Source organism: Pipistrellus hanaki (assembly GCF_964339955.1).
Source record: "Pipistrellus hanaki genome assembly, chromosome: 6".
NCBI lineage: Eukaryota > Metazoa > Chordata > Mammalia > Chiroptera > Vespertilionidae > Pipistrellus > Pipistrellus hanaki.
This window is the reverse complement of record NC_140508.1, coordinates 69,534,174-69,555,144: the sequence shown is the minus strand read 5'-3', so window position 1 is coordinate 69,555,144 and position 20,971 is coordinate 69,534,174. Positions and strand designations below refer to the sequence as shown.

Below are 20,971 nucleotides of genomic sequence, written 5' to 3'. Positions count from 1 at the left end.
GGTGTTACAGTAGGAATTAGTAGTTCATATAGTCCGGCCCTCCAGCTCTCTGAGGGACCGTGATCTGGCCCCACTTTAAAAAGTTTGAGGACCCCTGCTTTAGAGAGTGGGAGCTGGAAACTGTTCAACGTGAGCCATCTGAAGACATGCTTTGGCGTTCTAAAACGGTAAAAAGGAAGTGGGGGGGGAGGGCTGTGGAGGAGCCCATCCTAGTAGCTTCACTTCCTCCCGGTTTGCTGCGTGCCACATGCAAACCTTGCAGGGAACGGCGCTCTCAGAGGAAGGGTTCTCCTGTGAGCAATCAAAGCGGAATGAACACAAGAAGGCCGCGGAGGTGTCACGGCCTCCGGCATTTCTGACAGGTGGCCTCTCAGGGTCTTGCCAAGGTAGGCTGACGCTCCAGAACAAAAAAGATAAATGTCTTCAAGAGAAAACCAAAACAAGGGTGACTTCCAGAAAAAAACGAAACCGGCTCTCGGAGGAAGGGCACGTCACCACGCGAGCTCATGTGACAGCACACGCTGGCCACACGCCCGGACATGCTCTGCATGCGGGCAGCGCCACACGTCTCACCGACCCCCGCGACGCACACGGTGCGGTTCTCGGCGGGGACGCCGCTCTCTCAGACCTCCTGCCCGCTCCTCTCGGGCCCAGATCTGGTTGGCTTTTGGCACATGTCACCCGGCCCAAACCAAACCTGGCCCAGAAATAACAGCAAGACTGAATTCAAGATGAATGACCCACGGACGCCATCATCAATGGGACCATCCTACGTGGTTATTACCACATTTAGAAAAAAAAAAAAAGCAAAAGAATGCTTTAAGCTAGGGGTGTCGAACTCAATCAGAGAAGGGGCCAAAATCTAAAATCCAGCCTAAATCGCGGGCCGAATGGTTTACTGAACAGTCATAAACTGACAATGTCATAAACTGACAGCGGAGTGCAGTGATGACAGCGCGGTGCGGGCCACATTGCAAGGCCTGGCGGGCTGGATTTGGCCCGCGGGCCTTGTGTTTGACACATGTGCTTTAAGCACAAGAGGCTGTGCTGGTGTAAGTGAGTCAAACCCCAATTAGCCTGGGGACAGTCGACCCTGAAAATACACAAGTATTTTTTTTTTATTTTTACTGTTTTTAGTAACCTACTAAGAAATTATTTCTTGGTGGCCTATAAGGCTGTTGAATCTTACCTCACACTAACGATTCTTTTCATTAAAATGAACGAGCACTTTGGGAATGCATTGAACAACAACAACAACAACAACAACAAAAAAACATACTCGGGAGAAATTTCTTTGATCCGTGCCAACAGGCGATAGTCGTTCAATTTTAGGTTTTGCCTATGTGAACTGCAGCTTTCCATTTTGAAAGAATTCTCTCAACATAATATAAATTCCAAAGGCCAAGACAACGGGATAAAAAAAATCACGATTTTCAAACACGCTAAGCAGCAAGGCCCGTGTGTGGCCAGTGGGATGCGTGGGGAGGGTCACGAGGGAAAGGGCTGCTGGGATGAAGGCTGCGGGAGGTTCTGGGTGAACGTGGCACATCCACGCTGGCATGGCAGCGGCTGGCAGCTGAGAGCCAGCCTCGTGTTAGCATGTGACACCACGCTAACATACATGCCTATCCTAACACTTCATTGTGGGAAAAGGTCCTTTCCACAGGAGAGGGACAAGTCATTTTATATCCTTTAAAGGGAGACTGACGAAATGTACGGGAAACAAACCCACACCATCCAAGTCAGGTTGGTTCTCAGTCCACTCCAGGGCCTGCCACCCAGCGGTCACCGCGGCTGGCAGGGAACGGGCGCCGGGGCCCTGAGCAGCGCCCGGGCAGCTAACTCAGCAATGTCTGCACACCCCACGGAATTCAATGGCTAGAGGGGGCGGGGGGGTCCTTCCTGATGAAGTACCGGGCCCCCTGCTTTGGAGTGTGGGATGCTGTGAGCAGTGTGAGCGTACAGACCAGCGACCCCCTGAAGTCAGGCTGCTGCCTATGAGGTGGGCTTCTGCCAAGAGCCGAGCCACTGTCTGACCACACTCCTGCTACAGAGTGAAGCCGTGGCTGCTGCCATCGGGGACAGAAGCCTGGAGCCAGGGAACATCTGTCCACCGTGTCCTGATCCCTCCTACACGGGGTTCCAGAGAGTTCTTTCCTGGGGATGAAGGATGCTCTAGTCCGTCTGGGGCCTGCAGGGTGGGGCGCTGCTGGAACTCCATTTCACAATAGGCCATCCACCCCAGCCACCCCAGCACACACACACACACACACACACACACACACACACACCTACCCATTGACACGGCACTGGGTTTTGATGAATGAACATTTGATGGCTTTCCATGTCCGACGTCTGCCCACCCTGCCTGCCTTCCCGAGCTCCTGCCTTCCTGCCCACCGCTGCCCAGCCTGCAGCGTGCCAGGCCGAGCAGAGTCCTGATGCGAAAGCCAAGCCTGCACCCTTTCCACCGCAGCGCCCGCCTCCCACGGTGCCGGCTGGCTTCCCGCAGTAGGCCGGCCTCCGGGGGATCTTTTTCGACTTTGAGTCACCGTGGGCTCCGGAAATGCAAACCGCTTTTGCTTCCAGACCGAGCCAGATATTCACAAGGTGTATCTGTTACAAAACGTCCGAGACTGACTCTGCTGGAACGCAAGGTCCTCCAGGGGCATCCAGCAGGGAGCCTGCCCGGGGCGGACGCTCAAGTACTTGTCAAATTAGGCCCAACAGTCCCCCCTCCCTTAACCTAAGGAATTCCTCACTGCCGCTCGCTCTAAGAGGTCCCTGTAAATGCAGAAAACCACCATCTAAACCCAAGGGACCATCTCCAACCCCCCCGCCCCTCTGAGCGGATGCACTGGCAACAGACACCACAGGTGATGCCGCTGGTGAGGGTGAGCGAGACCACCCCCTTAACAGGAGCGCTGACCCAGGAACCTAAACACAAGTGCGAACACGGGGCACCTCAGGGCTGAAGCATCAAGTAATCCTGTGATTTTTTTTTTTTTTTTTTTTTTTTTTACAAATACCAAGAAAAATAGTAAGGACGAAAATCTTTAGTTGTGAAAATCTCCTAGGACAGTAGTAAACAGTAGTAAACCTAGATGATACACATACACACACGAGAGAGACGCGTGAGGCTAGATCGGTCATGTCTGCATCCGCTTTTGGGGGAGTTAGGTCTGAAACCCACAGTCTGACCAAAGTGAGCCATGTTACAACAGCTTCTGTGAAATGGATCACACTTTCACGACTATGGTTTATACACAGGCATGCCTTTTCTTTTTGTTTTTCTTTATACATATATACACACACACATTTTTTTTTTTTTTTTTTTAAGAGAGGAAGGGAAAGAAAGAAAAAGAAACATCGATGATGGGAGAAAATCATTGACTGATTGCCTCCTGCAGGCCCCCTACCAGAGATCAAGCCTGCAACCCAAGCATATGCCCTTGACCGGAATCGAACCCCTTCTATCCACTGAGCCAAACCAGCCAGGGCTTCCTTTTGCTTTTCTTTTTTTAAAATTTTATTTATATATTTTATTGATTTTTTTATAGATCGGAAGAGAGAGGGATAGAGAGCTAGAAACATCGATGAGAGAGAAACATCGACCAGCTGCCTCCTGCACACCCCCACTGGGGATGTGCCCGTAACCAAGGCACATGCCCCTGACCGGAATCGAACCCGGGACCTTTCAGTCCGCAGGCCAACGCTCTATCTATCCACTGAGCCAAACCGGTTTCGGCTTCTTTTTGTTTTTCTTAACAAGAGTTCATTTTTCGAAGTTGGCAAAGTTGGATGCCAAAACCTTAAGTTTTCATTCTGCTTTTTTTTTTTTTTTTACAGTCCATTTCTCGGGCCAAGCAAATCTTCTAAAAGTCCTCAGAAACACACGCTGCTGCAGCTGCAGGGTCCCACCCCCGCGGGGACACAGCTCTCCGGACTCACACAGTCCTGCTCAGGGCCTGCAGCGCGCGGGCAGGGCCGGCGGGGGCGGGGGCGAGAGGGCGGGCGGGGGCCGGTCATCAGGCCCCCTTCCCGGCATCTGCACTGCCCCGCAGGGGGCACCCTCCCCGGGGAGGGCCCGCGGGGCTCGATCACCCGTGAATTACAGTGTCTCCTCACACGGCCCGCCCGGCACGGACACCATCTTACACCGATGGGTTTCTAGTGCTGGTGCGTGCAGCGAGGAAGCGGCCGAGGAGGCCATCACGTGGTGTGGACACGCGTGTGGACACGTCCGCAGGGCTCCGCCCAGCGGCTCTGCCCGCCCTCTTTCAACTGAAATGACGGGAGGAGGAGGGCAGCTTTCTACAGGGAACGCGTTCCTCTGACCAAAGGGCGCACAGGTTTCCATGATGATTCACGGCCCGCTCCAGTCCCGGCTGGAAAAACGGGCTCTGTGTGCAGAGAGAGACACCTGGGCTGAGACGTGTGGGTCCGGAGCGGCAGGTGACCCTTATTGATGATACACGGCCTGGTGCGCGTGTGATGGCAGTACCGTCTCCCGCAGAGACCCGGGGAGCCGCCCCCTCCCAGCTGGGCCACCTGCCAGGTGAGGGGTGCTCGGCCTGGAGCTCCTGAAACAACCCTCTGTCAAGAACCACAACCTTGCCCTGGCTGGTTTGGCTCGGTGGATAAAGCATCGGCCTACGGACTGAGGGGTCCTGGGTTCGATTCCGACCAAGGGCACATGCCCGGGTTGTGGGCTCGAACCCCAGTGGGGGGCGTGCAGGAGGCAGCCAATCAATGGTTCTTGCTCATCATTGATGTTTCTATGTCTCTCTCCCTTTCCCTTCCTCTCTTAAAAATCAATAAAGAAAAAATTTTTTTAAAAAATCACAACCTTCTTATGTTTACATAGCTCTTCCTGGTTTTAAGTGTTTGTTTTAAACGTTTTGAAGTTAACCTCTCGGAGACTTGGTAAGAATGTGGTGAGACGCCTCCCAGGGAATGAGCATCTTTGAAAAGGGAAGGGACTTGCTGGGGACCTGCCTGGAAGTCAGGAAAGGGGCCAGAAAGAGGATGCAGACACCCAGGGCTCCACCAGGACTCTCTCCAGCACCTCTCCTCGGTGGGGGTACGCTGAACCCTCAGCCAAAGCAATACTTATCTGCTTACCCCTCTGCCCTGGCTTTCAAACTGCCTTCCACCTTTTCTCAGCTATTAAAGGGCCGTGCTATTCCAGCCCAGGATGCCAACATCCCCGCAGAACAGTTCCTGAGCAGAGAAATGTGCCACAGTTTTCCTCCCCCTGGGCTCCCGCAGAGAAACACGCCATCACGAGGAGACACGGGCCATCCCCCTGGGAGAGAGTGGCCCCAGGACCACAGGAAGGGCCTCAGTCCACGTGCAATTCTGGTGGCTTCTGCTTCACGGGGCCCACAGCACCTCTCACTGTCCTGTCCGATGCCCCCATCCCATAACGTACGGACGCCGTGACACGCACGGCGGCTTAGAATTCATTCAGGCTGAAACCGGTTTGGCTCAGTGGATAGAGCATCGGTCTGCGGATTGAAGGGTCCCACCCAGGTTCGATTCTGGTCAAGGGCATGTACCTTGGTTGCAGGCACATCCCCAATAGGGGGTGTGCAAGAGGCAGCTGATGGATGTTTCTCTCTCATCGATGTTTCTGACTCTCTATCCCCCTCTCTTCCTCTCTGTAAAAAAAAAAAAAAAAAAAAAATCAATAAAATATATATTTTTTTAAAAGAATTCATTCAGGAAGGTTGTTAATTCAGCTTTGTTTTTCACATAATTTCAGGAACGATTCTAGACTCAGGAAGCAAACTGGAAATAACTTGGGAGAGGGAAATAGCCGTGGACCGGATTAAAAAGGTCCATCAAGTCTTATGTGAAAGCAATAATTTATTTATTTATTTATTTATTTTTTATTTATTTTTTAAAAAAATATATATTTTATTGATTTTTCACAGAGAGGAAGAGAGAGAGAGAGAGAGTTAGAAACATTGATGAGAGAGAATCATCGATCAGCTGCCTCTTGCACATCCCCCACTGGGGATGTGCCCGCAACCAAGGTACATGCCCTTGTCTGGAATCGAACTCGGGACCTTTCAGTCCCCAGGCCAACGCTCTATCCACTGAGCCGAACCGGTCCCGGCTGAAAGCAATAATTTATCACCAGGATTCGCACTTAGCCTTTCCACAGAGTGGTTTTCCACGGCACTGCCATTTCAAGTCAGCTCGTCTGACTGATAAGACCCAAGCAGGCCACATCCTTCGGCCCACGTGGTAAAACCCGTCCAAAAAGCAACTGCTGCTACCTACACGGCAGAGATGAAACCACTGAAGGCGAGGGTTTCCAGTGCATCACCTACGAGAACAGCTTACACCAGGGAGGTTTCAAAGCAACTCAGGGCTGTTGTTTTTTAAATTTTTTAAAAATTCTATTTTAGGCCTTGGCGTGTGCACAGAAAAGGGCGGAGGAGTCAGGACAGAGGGACCCCACGTTCCGGTCGGGGGCTTGGGGCTCTGGAAGGAGAAGCCCAGGAGTCGTGGGCCGACTGCGGCCTCCGGGCAGGGCAGGCCCGGCGCCCGGAGTCAGAAAGGAGTGAATTTGGTGACTTCCTGGGCACGGCCAACGTGAACGCCACATACTTCTAGAACCCCCAGAGGCGCAAAAAGGGCCAAGCGCCAGCAAACGGGGTTCCTCTGGCCACAGACAGAGGAAACGGGTACTTTGGGTCCCGTTCCATAAACATTCACACATCCAGAATATTGTGCCCATAATACCATCTGACGAAGGCATTAAAAAAAAAAAAAAAAAAAGGAAGGAAAGAGCCCTTTCCCGGTGCCCGCTGGCAGAGGATGCACTTCGGGGTATGTGTGCCCTGCTTCAAAGCAGCAGCACCGTTCGGGGTTATCACGGCGGCATTTAAAAATAGCCGCCCGGGTACAAAAGGACTCGGGAGGAAGCAGGAGCGCGGCTATCAGTCTCCCTCCGGAGCCCGGCCTTGCACAGCCAGACAGCGAGCCGCATTCTCCATCCACGACATTGTTATCCTTATCAAACAATGCAAACAATTTTAATGAGCTTATCTGCTGGGACATACTGCCAGATATGCTAATGTCAGGGCGATGCCAACCGCACAGGCCGACTCATTAATCAAAGGGCTCAGGATACAACGACCACGATCATCAGCCCCATCCTCACATCAGACCTCGGCAGACTCACCAGGAATTACCTTCCCACCGTCAGCCTGTATGCAGGGTGGCCCCCCACCCCCCCACCACCCCAGCCAAGCGCAGGCCATCCGCTCCCAAGAAAAGGCACCAGGGCGCCCGGGGCCCCTGGCAGTCCAGTCTCTTTCTAATAAACCTTGGGTTCTAGGAAGACCATTTTGGTGAATTGCCTGACACCCTGACCTCTGCTGTCAATCCCCGCACCAATCAGCGAGCGGCATTCTTACAAAGCTCCATCAATCTGGCGGTTTCCCATCATCGCAGGCTGCTGCGTGCAGCTCAATCTAGAGGATTCCATCTTCCCTGCACACACACACACACACACACACACACACACACACACACCCTCCTGGCCTCCGCCTGCAGGCACAGCCCCCCCCCCCCCCCCCAATGCAATGGCTCCTTTCAGAGCCGCAGGGGGAGGAGGAGAGGTAGGACTGCCGCCCGGCTCCCTCCGGAGCGGGGAACGCTGCCTGCACGCGGGTCACCGTGGAAGGGCGGGAGGGAGGCGCCGGAGGGAAACCCCTCGCAGGCGGCAAACCTATCCACAAAATGCTTTCCAGCTGCGGCCGGGAAGCCTCCATGCATCCTCCCTCCAGGACACACGGGCACGGGCAGCGGGGATGGCCGCCGCCGGTGCGCCCGCATCCCGCATCCCGCAGCTGCCGGCAGGGTCGGCTCCGTTACATAACGGGCGGGCGGTCTCCCCGCCCCGGTCCTCGCCGGGCCGCGCGTACCTGTAGGAGCGCTCCCCGCGCACCGTGTGCTTCCGGAAAGGAATGATGGTCCCGTTATCCTGGATGATGTCGTTGTTGTTCTCGCCATTGGGGGACAGGGTCTGGGTCGGGCCAGGCATTGGCGCGGTCCCGAGGAAGGGGTCAAACCGCTGGGGTCTGGCTGCTGAGGGGGTGGCTCTCTTCCCGCGCCCGCGCCGCAGACCTCGCCGCCGCCGCCCGCTCGCCCGCTCGCCTGCTCCGCTCCCTGCTCGCAGCTCCGGCGCCCGCCCCGCCCCGCCCTCCTGCGCCCCGCCCTCCCGGCGCTGACGTCAGAGCGCCAGTGGGTCACGTGCGCCGGGCCGTCACCATAGCAACGCGCTAACTCATCACCTCGCCCGGCGCTCGCTGGGCCGCGGCGTGACCACGCCGCCGGCAGCTCCAGGCGGGCACCGGGCGGGCGGGCCTGCATCTGGCGCGTACCCCCGGGCCAGACGGGCCCGGTCTCAAACCGGCTCTTCCTCTAACCATTTCCTTCCCGACTCGCGCGCCCGCCCGCCGCAGCTGTGTACACAAAAGAGGGCCGGAGCGGGGCGGGGTGGGGGTGGGGGGAGCATTAACTCCTTCCAGGCCGGGAGCTGCACCGCGCACAGGAAACCGGCCTGGTGTCAGGGACCCCTGGCGGCCCGCTGCCAGGAAAGGTGTGGAAATAAGGACTAAGGGCTTAGAATGCCCAGCCTCCTCCCCCCAATAAGCCCCAAACCTGCAAACCAAAGGGGGAGAAGCTGTGCTTCCTCCTCATCCACGCAGTCTTGACTTCGATCATGGGAAGCGCAAAGACTGCAAACTAGGAGACTCTGTGCACAAAAGAACCCCCAAAAAGAGGGTTTGTGAAAAAGACGGCCACCATTTTAGAACATCCTCGTTATCCAAGACCCCCTCCTCCTCCAGGTTCTGACAGGTTCCTGATGCTCCAGGAAATGAACTCCTTGTCATGTATTTCATGTCCATCGGGATTCAGGGAAACACCCAATTTAGTATCTGGGAGCTCTCAGCATTCAAGCTGCTCTAAATCATTGTAAGGTAGTTTTCTAACACGCTGGCTTTGAGGCAGGTACTGTTGTCATTGAAGATGAGTAAACGAGTGAGATTGAGTAACCCGTTCAAGGTCAGGCAGCTAGAAAGTAATGAACTGGCACTCCAAAATGACATGCTTTCTATCAGTGCGATTGGACAGCAGTGATCTATATTTAATGTGAGCTCCTAAGTATCGTAGATCAAGGGAAGAATCAAGTCCTTTATGCACACTCTCAACATGACCACTGTGGGGTTTGCTATTACCGTGCAAATCTATGGGTTAGTTTGTACACTCTGGCCAGACCCCAGGTGTGTCCAGTGCTCTCCTCCAGGGAGGAGAAGCGACTTGGAAGGACTCTCTGTTTATCTCAAGTGGTCTCTGACCTTGTGTGGGGTGGGAAAGGGGGAAGAATTGGTGTGTAAAAGGCAGCATAAATATACACTGAGGGGCCAGATTATTATGATCTCTGAATGCATAATAATCTGGCCACTCAGAGTGTACGTGTGTGTATATATATAATTATATATATATATATACATATATATATACATATATATATATATATTAGAGGCCAAGTGTATGAATTAGTGCATGGATGGGGCCGGCCAGCCTGGCCAGGGGGGAGGGGACATGGGCAGTTGGCTGGCCTGCCTTCTGGTCAAACTCCTGGTGGAGGGACAATTTGCATATGAGCTTTTTATTATATAGGATATACACTGAGTGACCAGATTATTTTGCATTCAGAAATTAAAATAATCTGGCCACTCAATGTATGTAGCAGAAAGTACTAGTGACCTAGGTTGTACAGGTCACCTGCTCACATCTTTGCATGGATTGGCAGCTTTATCATTTTGTGATACAGATGTTAAAAACAAGCAAAAACTTTGTCATTCCTGATGATTCTCCAGCATATTCCCTGTTATAAGTTATTTCTGGCATCCAGCAACTAGAATTAGAATCAAATGGCTTACAACCCAGATGGCAATGATATTCTCACACAATGGGGCATCCCCTCCCCCATTGTATATTCTCCTTTTGGGCTACATTTTAATAATTGTATCTTATGCTTCTCCAGTGAATTCACAGTATACAAGTTGATGTCTTCATAGCTTAGCTTACATGAGAATTTTTTATTGCACAGTAAAGATCCAATTCTACCTAAGACTTACAAGCCACACAGAAAGAGCTAAGTCAGAGAGACACACCGAGCCTCACACTGCACCATGAGCTATAAGGAGCTTGAGAGTATTGTCACTGCCACAGAGATCCGCTTCCTCTTACTATTTTTGTTGTCAATTTCCCTCCCAATTTGTTCTTTTTTCACAAAAGCTTCCCTTTTCTTTGGGGACAGTCTGAAGCCAAAAGACAATCCCAGCACACACATGAAGTATGTAATGTTTCCTGAGCATGCCCTCTCTTTTTGTGTTCCTTGTCACAGCTCACATTTCCCTGACTCCATATGATAAAATATTGGCAATCGAGTTACCATAGAATGCTGCAACGAGGGTGCCACAGAGGGCGCTATGGGGCCATGGACGATGAGCGCCTAATTCAGAATGGAAATTGGCAGTAAGTCTGGCAATGTTAATCCTCCCCTCGGAGCTGCCACCTGAGCCTCAGGTGAATAATAATGGTACCTTTTTTGTTCACTTTGCTCTGTCTGCAGCTCCACACAGGCCACGAGCGAATATGTCATTCATTCATTTATTTAACAAATACCCGATCTGATTCTCAAAACAACCCTCACGATAAAATGGAGGCTCTAAAAGGGGAAGCAACTTGTTGAGGTTGGATGGGTTTCTCAGCCGCAAAGCTCACACGCTGACCCATTGGGCAGCACCGTCACCTAAGGGAGGCGGGCAGTGGGGAGGAAAGACAAAGGGCCCTCAGGCAGATGCACTGGGGCCCAGAGGTAGGACGGGGTGATGTCTCGGGCACAGTGGCAGGAGATAGCACAGGGGCCAGGCGCAGAAAGGTGCTGTGGCCAAGAGAAGGAGCTGAGCTTAATTCTGAAGGTAGTTTGGAACCATGAAGTGCTTTAGGGAGGGCGACTGGTGGTGAAATTCGCATCGAGAAGGTCTGAGGCTGGCACGTAAGATGAAAATGGGACCGGTGATGGAGGCCTCAACTAAGAGAGAGGCCAAGAGGTTAAAAAAGAAAGCACAGTCTGGCTGGGGTTGCTCAGTGGTTGAGCATCAACCCACGAACTAAGAGATCCCAGGTTGGAATCCCGGCCAGGGCACATGTCAGCGGTTTGGGGCTTCATCTCCAGGAGGGCCGTGCAGGAGGCAGCTCGTCCCAGTGTTTCTCTCTATCCCTCTCCCTTCCTCTCTCTCCAAAATCAATTTTAAAAAAAAGAAAAAGAAAGAAAAGAAAGAAAGAAAGCACAGTTCTGAGACTGTCGGAGGGTATAATTTTCAGGGATTTCTGACTGACTGGATGTGGGCACAGATGTTGAATGAGGATGCATAGTGAAGTAGAAAGAGACATTGCAAATGAATCCTTGGTTTATGGCTTGGGTGAGCAAGTGGACAGCGGTATCACGCTAGGAAGGACAGGTTGAATTGCCCTTCATGAAGAGAGTTTCTCCTACTGTGTCTTGGACACAGAGAAGTGCCTACAGGACATCCTAGTGGGCACTGGACTTCACACACAGTGGGGGTTCGTCAGGTATCTGCTGACTGAGGGCATCTGCAGGCCTTTGAACTTCTAAGATATGTTTGACTTGGAGATTTGGAGGAAATGATCTCACAGGTGCTAACTGAAGCTGTGGGTGTTGACACCTCACTCAGGAAGAAAGAGAAGCCTGGGATGGAACTCTTTAAAAGCTAAGTGATTAAAAAAAAAAAAAAAAAAAATCCGCAAGGTGGGCCAATCACCACAGGGAGTGGTTTAGTGGAGGAAGTCTCGGGGCCCAGGGTCACTGGAAGTTTGAATCAGATAAGGCCGAGAAGTGTGCACCACGTTTGAGAAGGTGCTTTCAAAGCTGGACTCCAGATCTGAAGGAAATACAGAAATCCTCGGCAGGTAGGGAAAGCTGCGATACTTTGCCAAGTTACTAGTATTCTGACCCAGCGAAGATATGCAAGCAAGGAAGGAAGAGATAGTAAATCCAGCGTCATGTATATGGTATCAGCGACTAACTAGAGTCAACAAGTGTCTGCATGAGAAAGCTCCTAGTGAAGGGGGTGAGGGCATGTGCCAGGGTAGGGGAGACTGGGGGAAGGTCAATTGGAAAAAAAAAAAAAGGATTCATATGTACTACTATTTGTAATAGTTTAAACAAACAAACAACAACAACAACAAAAGCTCCTGGTGATACCAGAGGGGTCAATATGTCCATCAATGGGCCCCAGTTAGGCCTCAGGTGAGCTGATCCCACCTCTGCACCCCCAATTCTAGCGGGGTCAAGATTCCCTCCACCCCCCCCACCCAAAGTCAAATATTTGAAACTCCTGTTTGGAGAGCAGGGCTACTAAGGTGGACCCAGAGGACCCAGAGGACCTCCACGGGAACCACACGCACAGAGGAAGCCAGCAGCACCCACAGAACTAAGAGCCAATCAAGATGGAAGCGGGAGGCAGCCCCGTTTTCACTCCCAGAGTTCGCAGGTTGTAGCGCAACCCCATTTCCCCGCCGGCAAGCACCCGGTCATCGCGTCTTGGCAGGAAGCATCGTCTCTCGACTCCACAGAGAGGTGCATCTAGAACAGGCACTGTGCACTGCCCTGGATTGGAAAACTCCAACACCGTGGTGGGCAAACCGCGGCTCGAGAGCCACCTGCGGCTCTTTGGCCCCTTGAGGGTGGCTCTTCCACAAAATACCATGGAGTCTATTCTGAAGAAGTGGCATTAGAAGAAGTTTAAGTTTAAAAAATCTGTCAGTCGTTGTACTGTGGATATTTGGCTCTGTTGACTAATGAGTTTGCCGACCACGGCTCCCACAGAATAGCAGGGGACACATGACATCATCAGCCAGGCCGGCAGCCGCTCATCCCGATCCCCTCCCAGAAGCACCTGCTCCTCACGGAGGCCTTTCCGGTGAAAAGGTGACAAACACTGCAGCCCAAGGCATTCCCGCCGCCACACCACCTCTGAGGGCGGCTTCCTCGGCCCATGGCCTCCGAATGCAGACAGATCCCATGGGGCTGCCCCCACTGCTGTCCGGGGAAAATCGTTTCTCCCACGCCTGCGTGCGTCCTGGCCTATTTCCCAGCAGGGAACGGCAGGAGCTGCTCATCAATGACTCACAATGCGCTCCCCACCCAGAAGGACCGCAGGGAAGACACGCGTGAGTGGTCAGCCAGGGGCCCCAGCCCCGGAACCACAGGGGCGGCCGGGAAATGTAGTTGTGAGGGGTCCTTGCCCCCTGCCTTTCCCCCGAGGCATGGAAGGCTTTAGCAGGCCTTTCTGCAGATTTGGTGAGAACTGTGTGATGTGTACCCGGCGCCTGGCTTGTGGGAATAGCATTTTATTTCTGAGACATCGGTGAGTTTTCTCCCTGATGAAGAAGAGCTCTGCAAGGCCACCCCACGCAGGTGCGCTCCTCCCGGGCGATGGCTGAGGGCTGTTTCTCAGCCACAGTTGTGGCTGCGCTGACGCCTCGGCCAGCAGCATCCTGCCTGCCCCCCCCCCCCCCCAAACACACACACATGTGCTAGTCAAACAGCAAGATTTCCGTGACGGAACACGCCACCACGTAAGTATTCTCTGAGCTGGAATTTCTCTTCTCATTTGCCCTTTCTTGGATTTTCTCAAGCGTGGACATGATTTTGGGGAGTAACTCGGAGAACACGATGGGAAAATGCACCTTGAAAACACACACACACACACACACACACACACACACACGGAGCATTGCGATTTCTGTCATCCTTCAGTCACATCTGTGCCCTGTGAGGGTTCACACCATTAAATAAAAGTGCGCATGTGAATTATGCCATCTGGTTAAATTTAAGAGCATTAAAGATGTTTTCCATAAAAATACAACGTGATAAATATGATAACCGAAGGATGTATTCGGTATCGCGGGATTATTCAGAAAAGAAAGTAACCTTGTTGGGGAAATAGACACAACTTCGCCAAGGCAGTGAGATTTATTTCTACGAGGGCTCAATCATTTATTCCACAAGTATTTACTGAGCACCTACTATGTGCTAGGAATTAATTCTAGGCACTGAAACTACAGAAATTAACAAAATGTAAGATTTCCTGTCCTCATGGAACTTCCACTTGAGTGTGTGTGAGTGTGTGTGAGTGTGTGTGTGTGAGTGTGTGGGTAGGTGTGTGTGAGTGTGAGTGTGTGTGAGTGTGTGTGTGTGTGTGTGTGTGTGTGAGTATGTGGGTATGTGTGTGTGTGAGTGTGTGTGTGGTGGGGCAGGGGCAGGGGTAGTCTTAGGAGATGAGGTCAGAAGGATGTGGGAGGGACCAGAATGTGCAGGATTTTGAACCGCCACTGCAAAGACTTTGGCTTCACACCAACAAGAAACCATTCATCTGTCGCCGTGCTAGCCGTGTCTGTTGGCACAGACGTGGAATTCTAGTAACAACGACAATAATAGCAATGGCAACACCTAATGTTTCCCGAGCACTTTTCTAATGGGCCAAAACTATGCTTTGATTGAGTAGGCAGGCACTTCAGGCCTCCCAGAAACGCATGAGGGCGGGGTGGTTTTAAACCCGAGGAGATAACGAGTGAAATCACTTTGCCTGATCACTAGCCAGGAAGTGGGGAGCTGGGCGCCCACAGGCCTGCTGGGTGTCAAAGCCAGCTTCTAACCCACGAGCAGCCTGCCTTCCAGCAGGGTCTGGTCAGGCCTGGGAGAAGGAACACAGGGAGGAGAAAGCAAGGACACAAGAGGCAGGAGGGTTGGTTGCTGGTGGGGAACAGAGCGGGGAAGCCAGAAGGCAGCGGGCAGGGCATGGGAGGAGGATGGGCCTGTCAGGGGAGCAGTTTTCCTGAAGAGATCGGAAGGATGGGAGCTGGAAATGACGGTTAAGGAAAAGGAAGGGGGATTGAGGGTGGGAGGGCGAGGGGGGTGGAAGGAGGAGATACCAGGATTCTGTGTTAGCAGTATATGTTATCCACAGAGAACAATAACGGTCTTACCCTTACGCATAGTGATTAACTATTTTCTTTTTCTGAGCGAGCCTCGACTACCACTGTCCACGCCTTTGCTGTCTTCTGGAGGGGGAGGGACCACAGGCACTCGTCTGGTGCTTGTTTTCAAAGCTAGCACCTGCTTTCACTTTCACTCTATCAGGACTGCTGTCCGACAACCCCCCGGCTACAGGCATGCCTCCTGAACCGTGTCCATGCCCAGGTTCATGAGGCACCCGTATTTCATTCCACCTCATTCCCATGGCCACATGAACCACCTCCCATGGAGCTGACAGGACAACTAAGAAAGGACAAAAGGCTTCCTGGGCTCCGCTGGGGGGCCAGGGACAGGAAGAGACTCTAGGGACCATTAGCCAATCATCTTCCAGAAGGCTTGTGGGCAGCAATTCCTTTAGGGCTCTCAAAAGTCAGCTAACCCCCTTCCTTCCTTCCTTCCTTCCTTCCTTCCTTCCTTCCTTCCTTCCTTCCAATAAAACTTTATCAACATAAATTTGAATTTCAGATCACGTTCATGTGTTACCAATTCCACTTTTCTTTTGACCCCCCTTCCCCATCACTGGAGAGTGCGGACGCCGCCCCTAGACGGAGGGGAGTTCACAGCCAGGGGCCAGCTGGGTCTGGCTGGCCTCCATCATGGACTCAGGCTGGGGCCTGTGGGCTAAACACCACGGGGCTTTACTTCTGACTTTGACATTCACAAGTCCTGAGTGAGGACGCTCCCGAATCTATCCATGCAAAGCCAGCAGGGGAGGGTGGGGACCGCCGTCCTAAAGGCACCAGGGGCCTCCAGCGTCTCGGAGCCACTCAGAAGCCGGGCCGCGATGTCCGCCAGGGACACAGGAGGGTACCCCCGGCCGGGGCGTCTGGGGGAGCCTGCTGCCCAGGGCCTCGGAGCTCCCTAAGGCTCCTCAGCAGTGCGTCAGGGAACATGAGGCCAGCAGCTGGGGAGCAGTGTGAGTCAGGGGAGAGACATCCACCAATGTCTGACCTCACCCAAATAAAATGCTAGAAAAGAAATTAAAGGAGCTTACTTCATTATAAAAAAAAAAAAGAAAAAAAAGAACGCACATGGAAATTATGAAGTCGGGCTAAGTTTCCTTTGGGAATGTTTTAATTAGTGCTTCTCTTTTATTTACTCAAGAGCTTATAGCGTCAAGTCTTCGTGGTCCCGATTCACACGCACCGAGCGTGTGTAAGGCGCGCACGAGGGATCTGGTACGGAGTCTGACACAGGAGAACAGACGGTCCCCTCCGGTGGCTTCTGGTTCATGTCCACGTGAAGGGGCAGTCCCCTGGGAAAGCCAGAGGGAGCTCAGTCTAAGTGCACACAGGCTGGGCTCCTGGGAGCACGAGGGCCCGATGGGGTGAAGGGGGCAGTGTGACGCCCCTTTTCCTGCAGAGCTGCCGGATATTCCTGGGGGGCCCGGGGCACACTCCTGACCCTGTGTGGTGGTGGTGAACATCAGCAGAAACAGGCCTCTTCCCTGGCCCGGTGATATTTTCTGAGGCAGAGTTGCCATGAAAGCAACTCAAATCCCACCCCCTCCCTCCCCAATCTCCATTGTTCCCGGAAGCTCCTGGTAAGAGTGTGGTGTGGTGTCTGCAGTCATTGCTGCACTCACCCACTCGCTGGATAAAGGCAGGCCAGAGGCAGGAGCGGACGCTAGGGTGGGGCCTTTAGTGGGGCCATAGAGTGAAGAGGACTTCGCCCTGGCCCCTCACTTCCCACACCTCTGGCTTGAACTGCCCCGGGAGCCAGCACTCCATTCTGAATCCTCAGATCCGCTGCTCTCCTTCCCCCACGTCTCTCCTTTGGTCACCAGACCCTGTTTATCTCACAACATGACAGGTAGGCCCTTCTCCTCTCCCACCCCCAGCACACCTCAGGGGACACGCCCCTCGGCCTGCCTTACCCTAAGGGGCCTCTCCAGAGGGCTCCCTGCTCCCTGGCTCCCTTACTGCTCTAAGCTTCTGACAAACCATGCGAGTGATCTCCCCCCTTCTTCTCCATCGGGGCCACACAAAAACCTAAAGCCTTGTGCAATCTAACTCCCCTCAGACACTATCGCCCCACACCGACAGCGAGGGTGGGGCTAGCCTGGCTACTTCTTAACCTGGAATGCCACTCTGTCTCCTGGAGTCAGCATCAGAAAAGACTTCCCTGGAAGCGACAGCAGAGAAAAGAGCCTGTGAGTCCCTGTTTGGAATCACTCACGCACGCTCCTGCAGCTGGGGATTCTTCCGGCCGGCTATTGTTTTGGACTCTGTGTTCCGTGGGGCTGCCAGACCTCTGAGCTGCCGCTTGACAACAAAGTCAGCTGCGTCATCACAAAGGCAGGAAGAGGACGGGAGCAGGCCAGTGGACGATGATGCACGTGTAACAGTCCCTGAGGTCTCCGCAGGGCCGGGTCCACCCAGGGCAAGGAGAGCTAGCCAGGGACAGAGCCACCGCCCCGCCTCCTCACCTGCTCGGACCAATCAGATGACCCCCTTACTGTCAGAACCAGTATCACCAATTAACTTGTCATCTTAGAAACCTCGCAGGAGAGGACTGCTCTAAAGAACTAAAGAACCAGCCTAGCCAGTTTGGCTCAGTGGACAGAGCGGGGGACTGTGAACTGAATGGTCTGGGTTCCATTCCTGTCAATGGAATGGTTGTAGGCTTGGACCTTGGTTGTAGGCTCCAGACCCTGGTCAGGGTTGTGGAGGAGGCAACCAATCGATGTGTCTCTCTCACATTGGTGTTTCTCTCTGTCTCTCCCTCTCTCTATACTCTCTAAAAATCATGGAAAAATTATCCTCGGTGATCTTAAAAAAGAAGAAAAAAGAAATCAAGAATCACACATTGCTGTGTGCTGGGAACCAATTCCAGCATGTAATAACTACAAGAGTTTCATCAAAAGGATGATTAAGCTTGGGAGGCTAAACAAGGTTTGAGCCACATATGTAGTTTACCTGTTGGCGCAGCAAAATGGCACTTCCACCAAACCTGAGTAGGATTATCTGCTGCCAGACAGCTCAGGGCATTTTATTGCCTCCTGTTGGCCAGGCACCTGAACAGCTGTAGGCTATTCCCTAAACTGACAAGCTTCTGTACCTTACCCTTTGAAGTGTATGTCTCCACCTTGCCTTAGGACAAATTGTGTTAATAAATAGCATGGGGTCCTTAGACAAGGGTGTAGTCTTTCAGCTCCTTTAGCTGAAGCACCTCTGACCCCCAATGCCTTTCAAAATTATCTTTCATCTTTGGACTCCTTCTTGAATCTACACATCAGCTACTTTCTCCAGATTGCAGCACCTCCTGTAAGGCTGGGACAAGAACCCTGGCAGCTTTGAGGTCCCTTGTCTGGTTAGAACAAAGTTTCATAGAGGTCAATGGTGAGGCTGGGCCACAGGACCCGAGAGAGTCTCTTGGGGTGGTCGCTTCCACTCAGGCCTGACCTGCTGAGAGTAGCCCTCACCCTCTGCATGAACAGCACTGGGTTCCAGAAAGCACTTATTCCTGTGATCTCTCCCCTCCCCTCTCCTCTTCCCACCACCATCCTGGATATGAGCTCCTGTGGCTTGGACCCAGGGCTACAGAGTGGAGCCAACACATTTCACAACGTCAGGAAGCGGCCGAAGTCCACGCGTGTGACCTGCGCTGCACAAACCCCATGCAAAGGACACTTTTTTTTTTTTTGGGTCAGGAGAAGGAGCATCACTTTCTGGTGCCAATCAAGGTGTAAGGCTTAATATCACTAAACAGACTTAAAAGAATAACCCCCCATGCTGCCTCAAGATGCAATTCTAAAATGCATCATTAACCTGGACTACTTCTTCCATCTTGTCTCCTCCACTCCCTCCCCCGTCTCTAAGCAAAAGAATCAATGACTTCTACCCTTTTTTAAAGTCATCACTGTAGCCATGCCCAGCATGGAAGGAAAAGCCTAATCACAGGCCAACACATGACCCAGCTGGCATGCCTCAGTGGTTGAGCGTTGACCTATGAACCAGGAGGTCAAGGTTCGATTCCATGGTCAGAGTACATGCCCGGGTTGCGGGCTTGATCCCGTGTGGGGCATATAGGAGGCAGCTGATCAATGATTCTCTCTCATCATTGACGTTTCTCCCTCCGCCTCCCTCTCTGAAATCAATAAAAAAACAACCACCACCAAAAAAACCCCATGTCTGCCCAGCCTCTCAGAAGTCCTGCACACTGTTCCCTGGCCAAAGGCAGTGCCCGGGGCGAGAGGAGAGGTGTCTGTGCCAGACAGAAGATCCTAAATTTACCGAAAAGCTCTTTTTCTGATTCCTCTTGTATATCAGTCAGGCAAATGTGAAAGCCAAGTTTTCTGCATGATTTTGCGCACAATTATAACTCTTCCCGCAATGGGAAGTGGAGGCTATGCGAGCTTTTGGATCCCGTTCCACTGATCTTGCTGCTGCGTTTTGTGAAATCTGGCGTTCTTGTTTCCGTGTGCTGACGAAAAGCACGGTTTACAGTTCTCAGAAGATCTGACATAGGTTCATCTGGATAAAATGCTTTGTTCTATGCCAGTCTGAAGAAAGTAGCATTGAACGTCTGAAGGCAAATGATACTCCACGAGTGAGGGCTGGTGTCAGCGTGTGAACGGAGGGAAGAGGGACCCGGAATATTAATCCTTTGCAAAGGGGTTTGAGGACATCTCTGTGCTTCCCAGCTTCAAGCTGGAAGCTTAAGCACGTGCGGGAAATAGGGTCTAGATGGGAAAGTTGCTAATATCCCATTAGCAGAGCAGGATTAGAAGTTCACCGAAAACCCGACGCTCACAGCCCTTGAACTCCGAGTGCCTTTAACATACCCACTGCCATAAACCGCATCCCTGAAAGCTATCGGAGAGCGCCAGCACACACTGTGAGCCTGGAGCAGTAAGCTTCATTTTTATATAAAAATAAAGGTTTTTGTATATAAAGGTTTTGACCAAAAAAACCCTTAAACTTATTCTTTACTGTAATATATTTGACCTTTATGATTAAATAAAAATAGTGGGATTATCATATTCCTATGATGAAAAATATTTGATCCTATTACAAACGTCGCCTAATACAATGGCTGTATTTTCACTTTTCCACTAGCCTGGAGAAATACGACTGGGTAAGAAACATCAAGGCGTCAGTACATTTAAAAAAATAATTGATTTCAGAGAGGAAGGGAGAGGGAGAGAGAGATAGAAACATCAATGATGAGAGAGAGAGCCATTGATTGGCTGCCTCCTGCACACCCCACACTGGGGATGGAGCCTGCAACCCAGGTATGTGCCCTTGGCCGAAATAGAACCTGGGACCTTTCAGTCCACAGGCTGGCACTCTATCCACTGAGCCAAACCAGCTAGGGCATCAGTACATTTAAAAATAATGCCCTGGGTATCATCTTGTTAGTAGCCTTAGTTCAGATGCCTAATCACTGAGTCTGAAATTATTATACGTCTTTATTCTCCCTCCTCCCTTTTTAAGTTCATCCTGTTCAAGTATTTACCCAACCAAAAAACCCTATCAATTCTCTTCCAGCTGCCTCTCTCAGTATTTTTTGTTTGTTTGTTTCTAGCAAGTTCCTATCATCAGGAATGTGGACAAATGCAGTAGCTTCCAAGAGCCTGTCTTTCCCGCTCTCCTTCCCTTCCCATCTATCCCGTCTACGTAAATAATATGGGGTTTGTCATTTATAGAAAATGCACGTTCAGAATCGAGTGCTACAATGAAAAAAAAAATCAAGGTTGTTGATAAGATGCAGGTTTCAAAAAAGAGTGTGCCTGGGGTAGGCCATTATTACTAGGCCATGTTTTATTCTTTCTTTCTTTCTTTCTTTCTTTCCTTTTTTTTTTTTTTTAAAAAA

At 51.9% G+C, this 20,971-nt stretch overlaps 1 protein-coding gene across 4 annotated transcripts in view; it reads right to left on the bottom strand.

Moving 5' to 3' along the window:
* The window catches only part of MAPRE2 (microtubule associated protein RP/EB family member 2), a 106,199-nt gene that overhangs the window by 61,811 nt on the left and 23,417 nt on the right, over positions 1 to 20,971 (bottom strand). The window contains exon 1 of one of the 4 annotated variants that reach the window (XM_084888373.1): positions 7,944 to 8,225. The exons of 2 other annotated variants lie outside the window; for them this stretch is intronic. In XM_084888373.1, coding sequence (XP_084744499.1) covers positions 7,944 to 8,031 — 88 coding nt within the window. In that variant the 5' untranslated portion in view covers positions 8,032 to 8,225. Of the gene's footprint in view, positions 1 to 7,943; positions 8,226 to 20,971 lie in introns of those variants that run through there. One more of the 4 variants, XM_084888370.1, reaches the window with a different exon arrangement.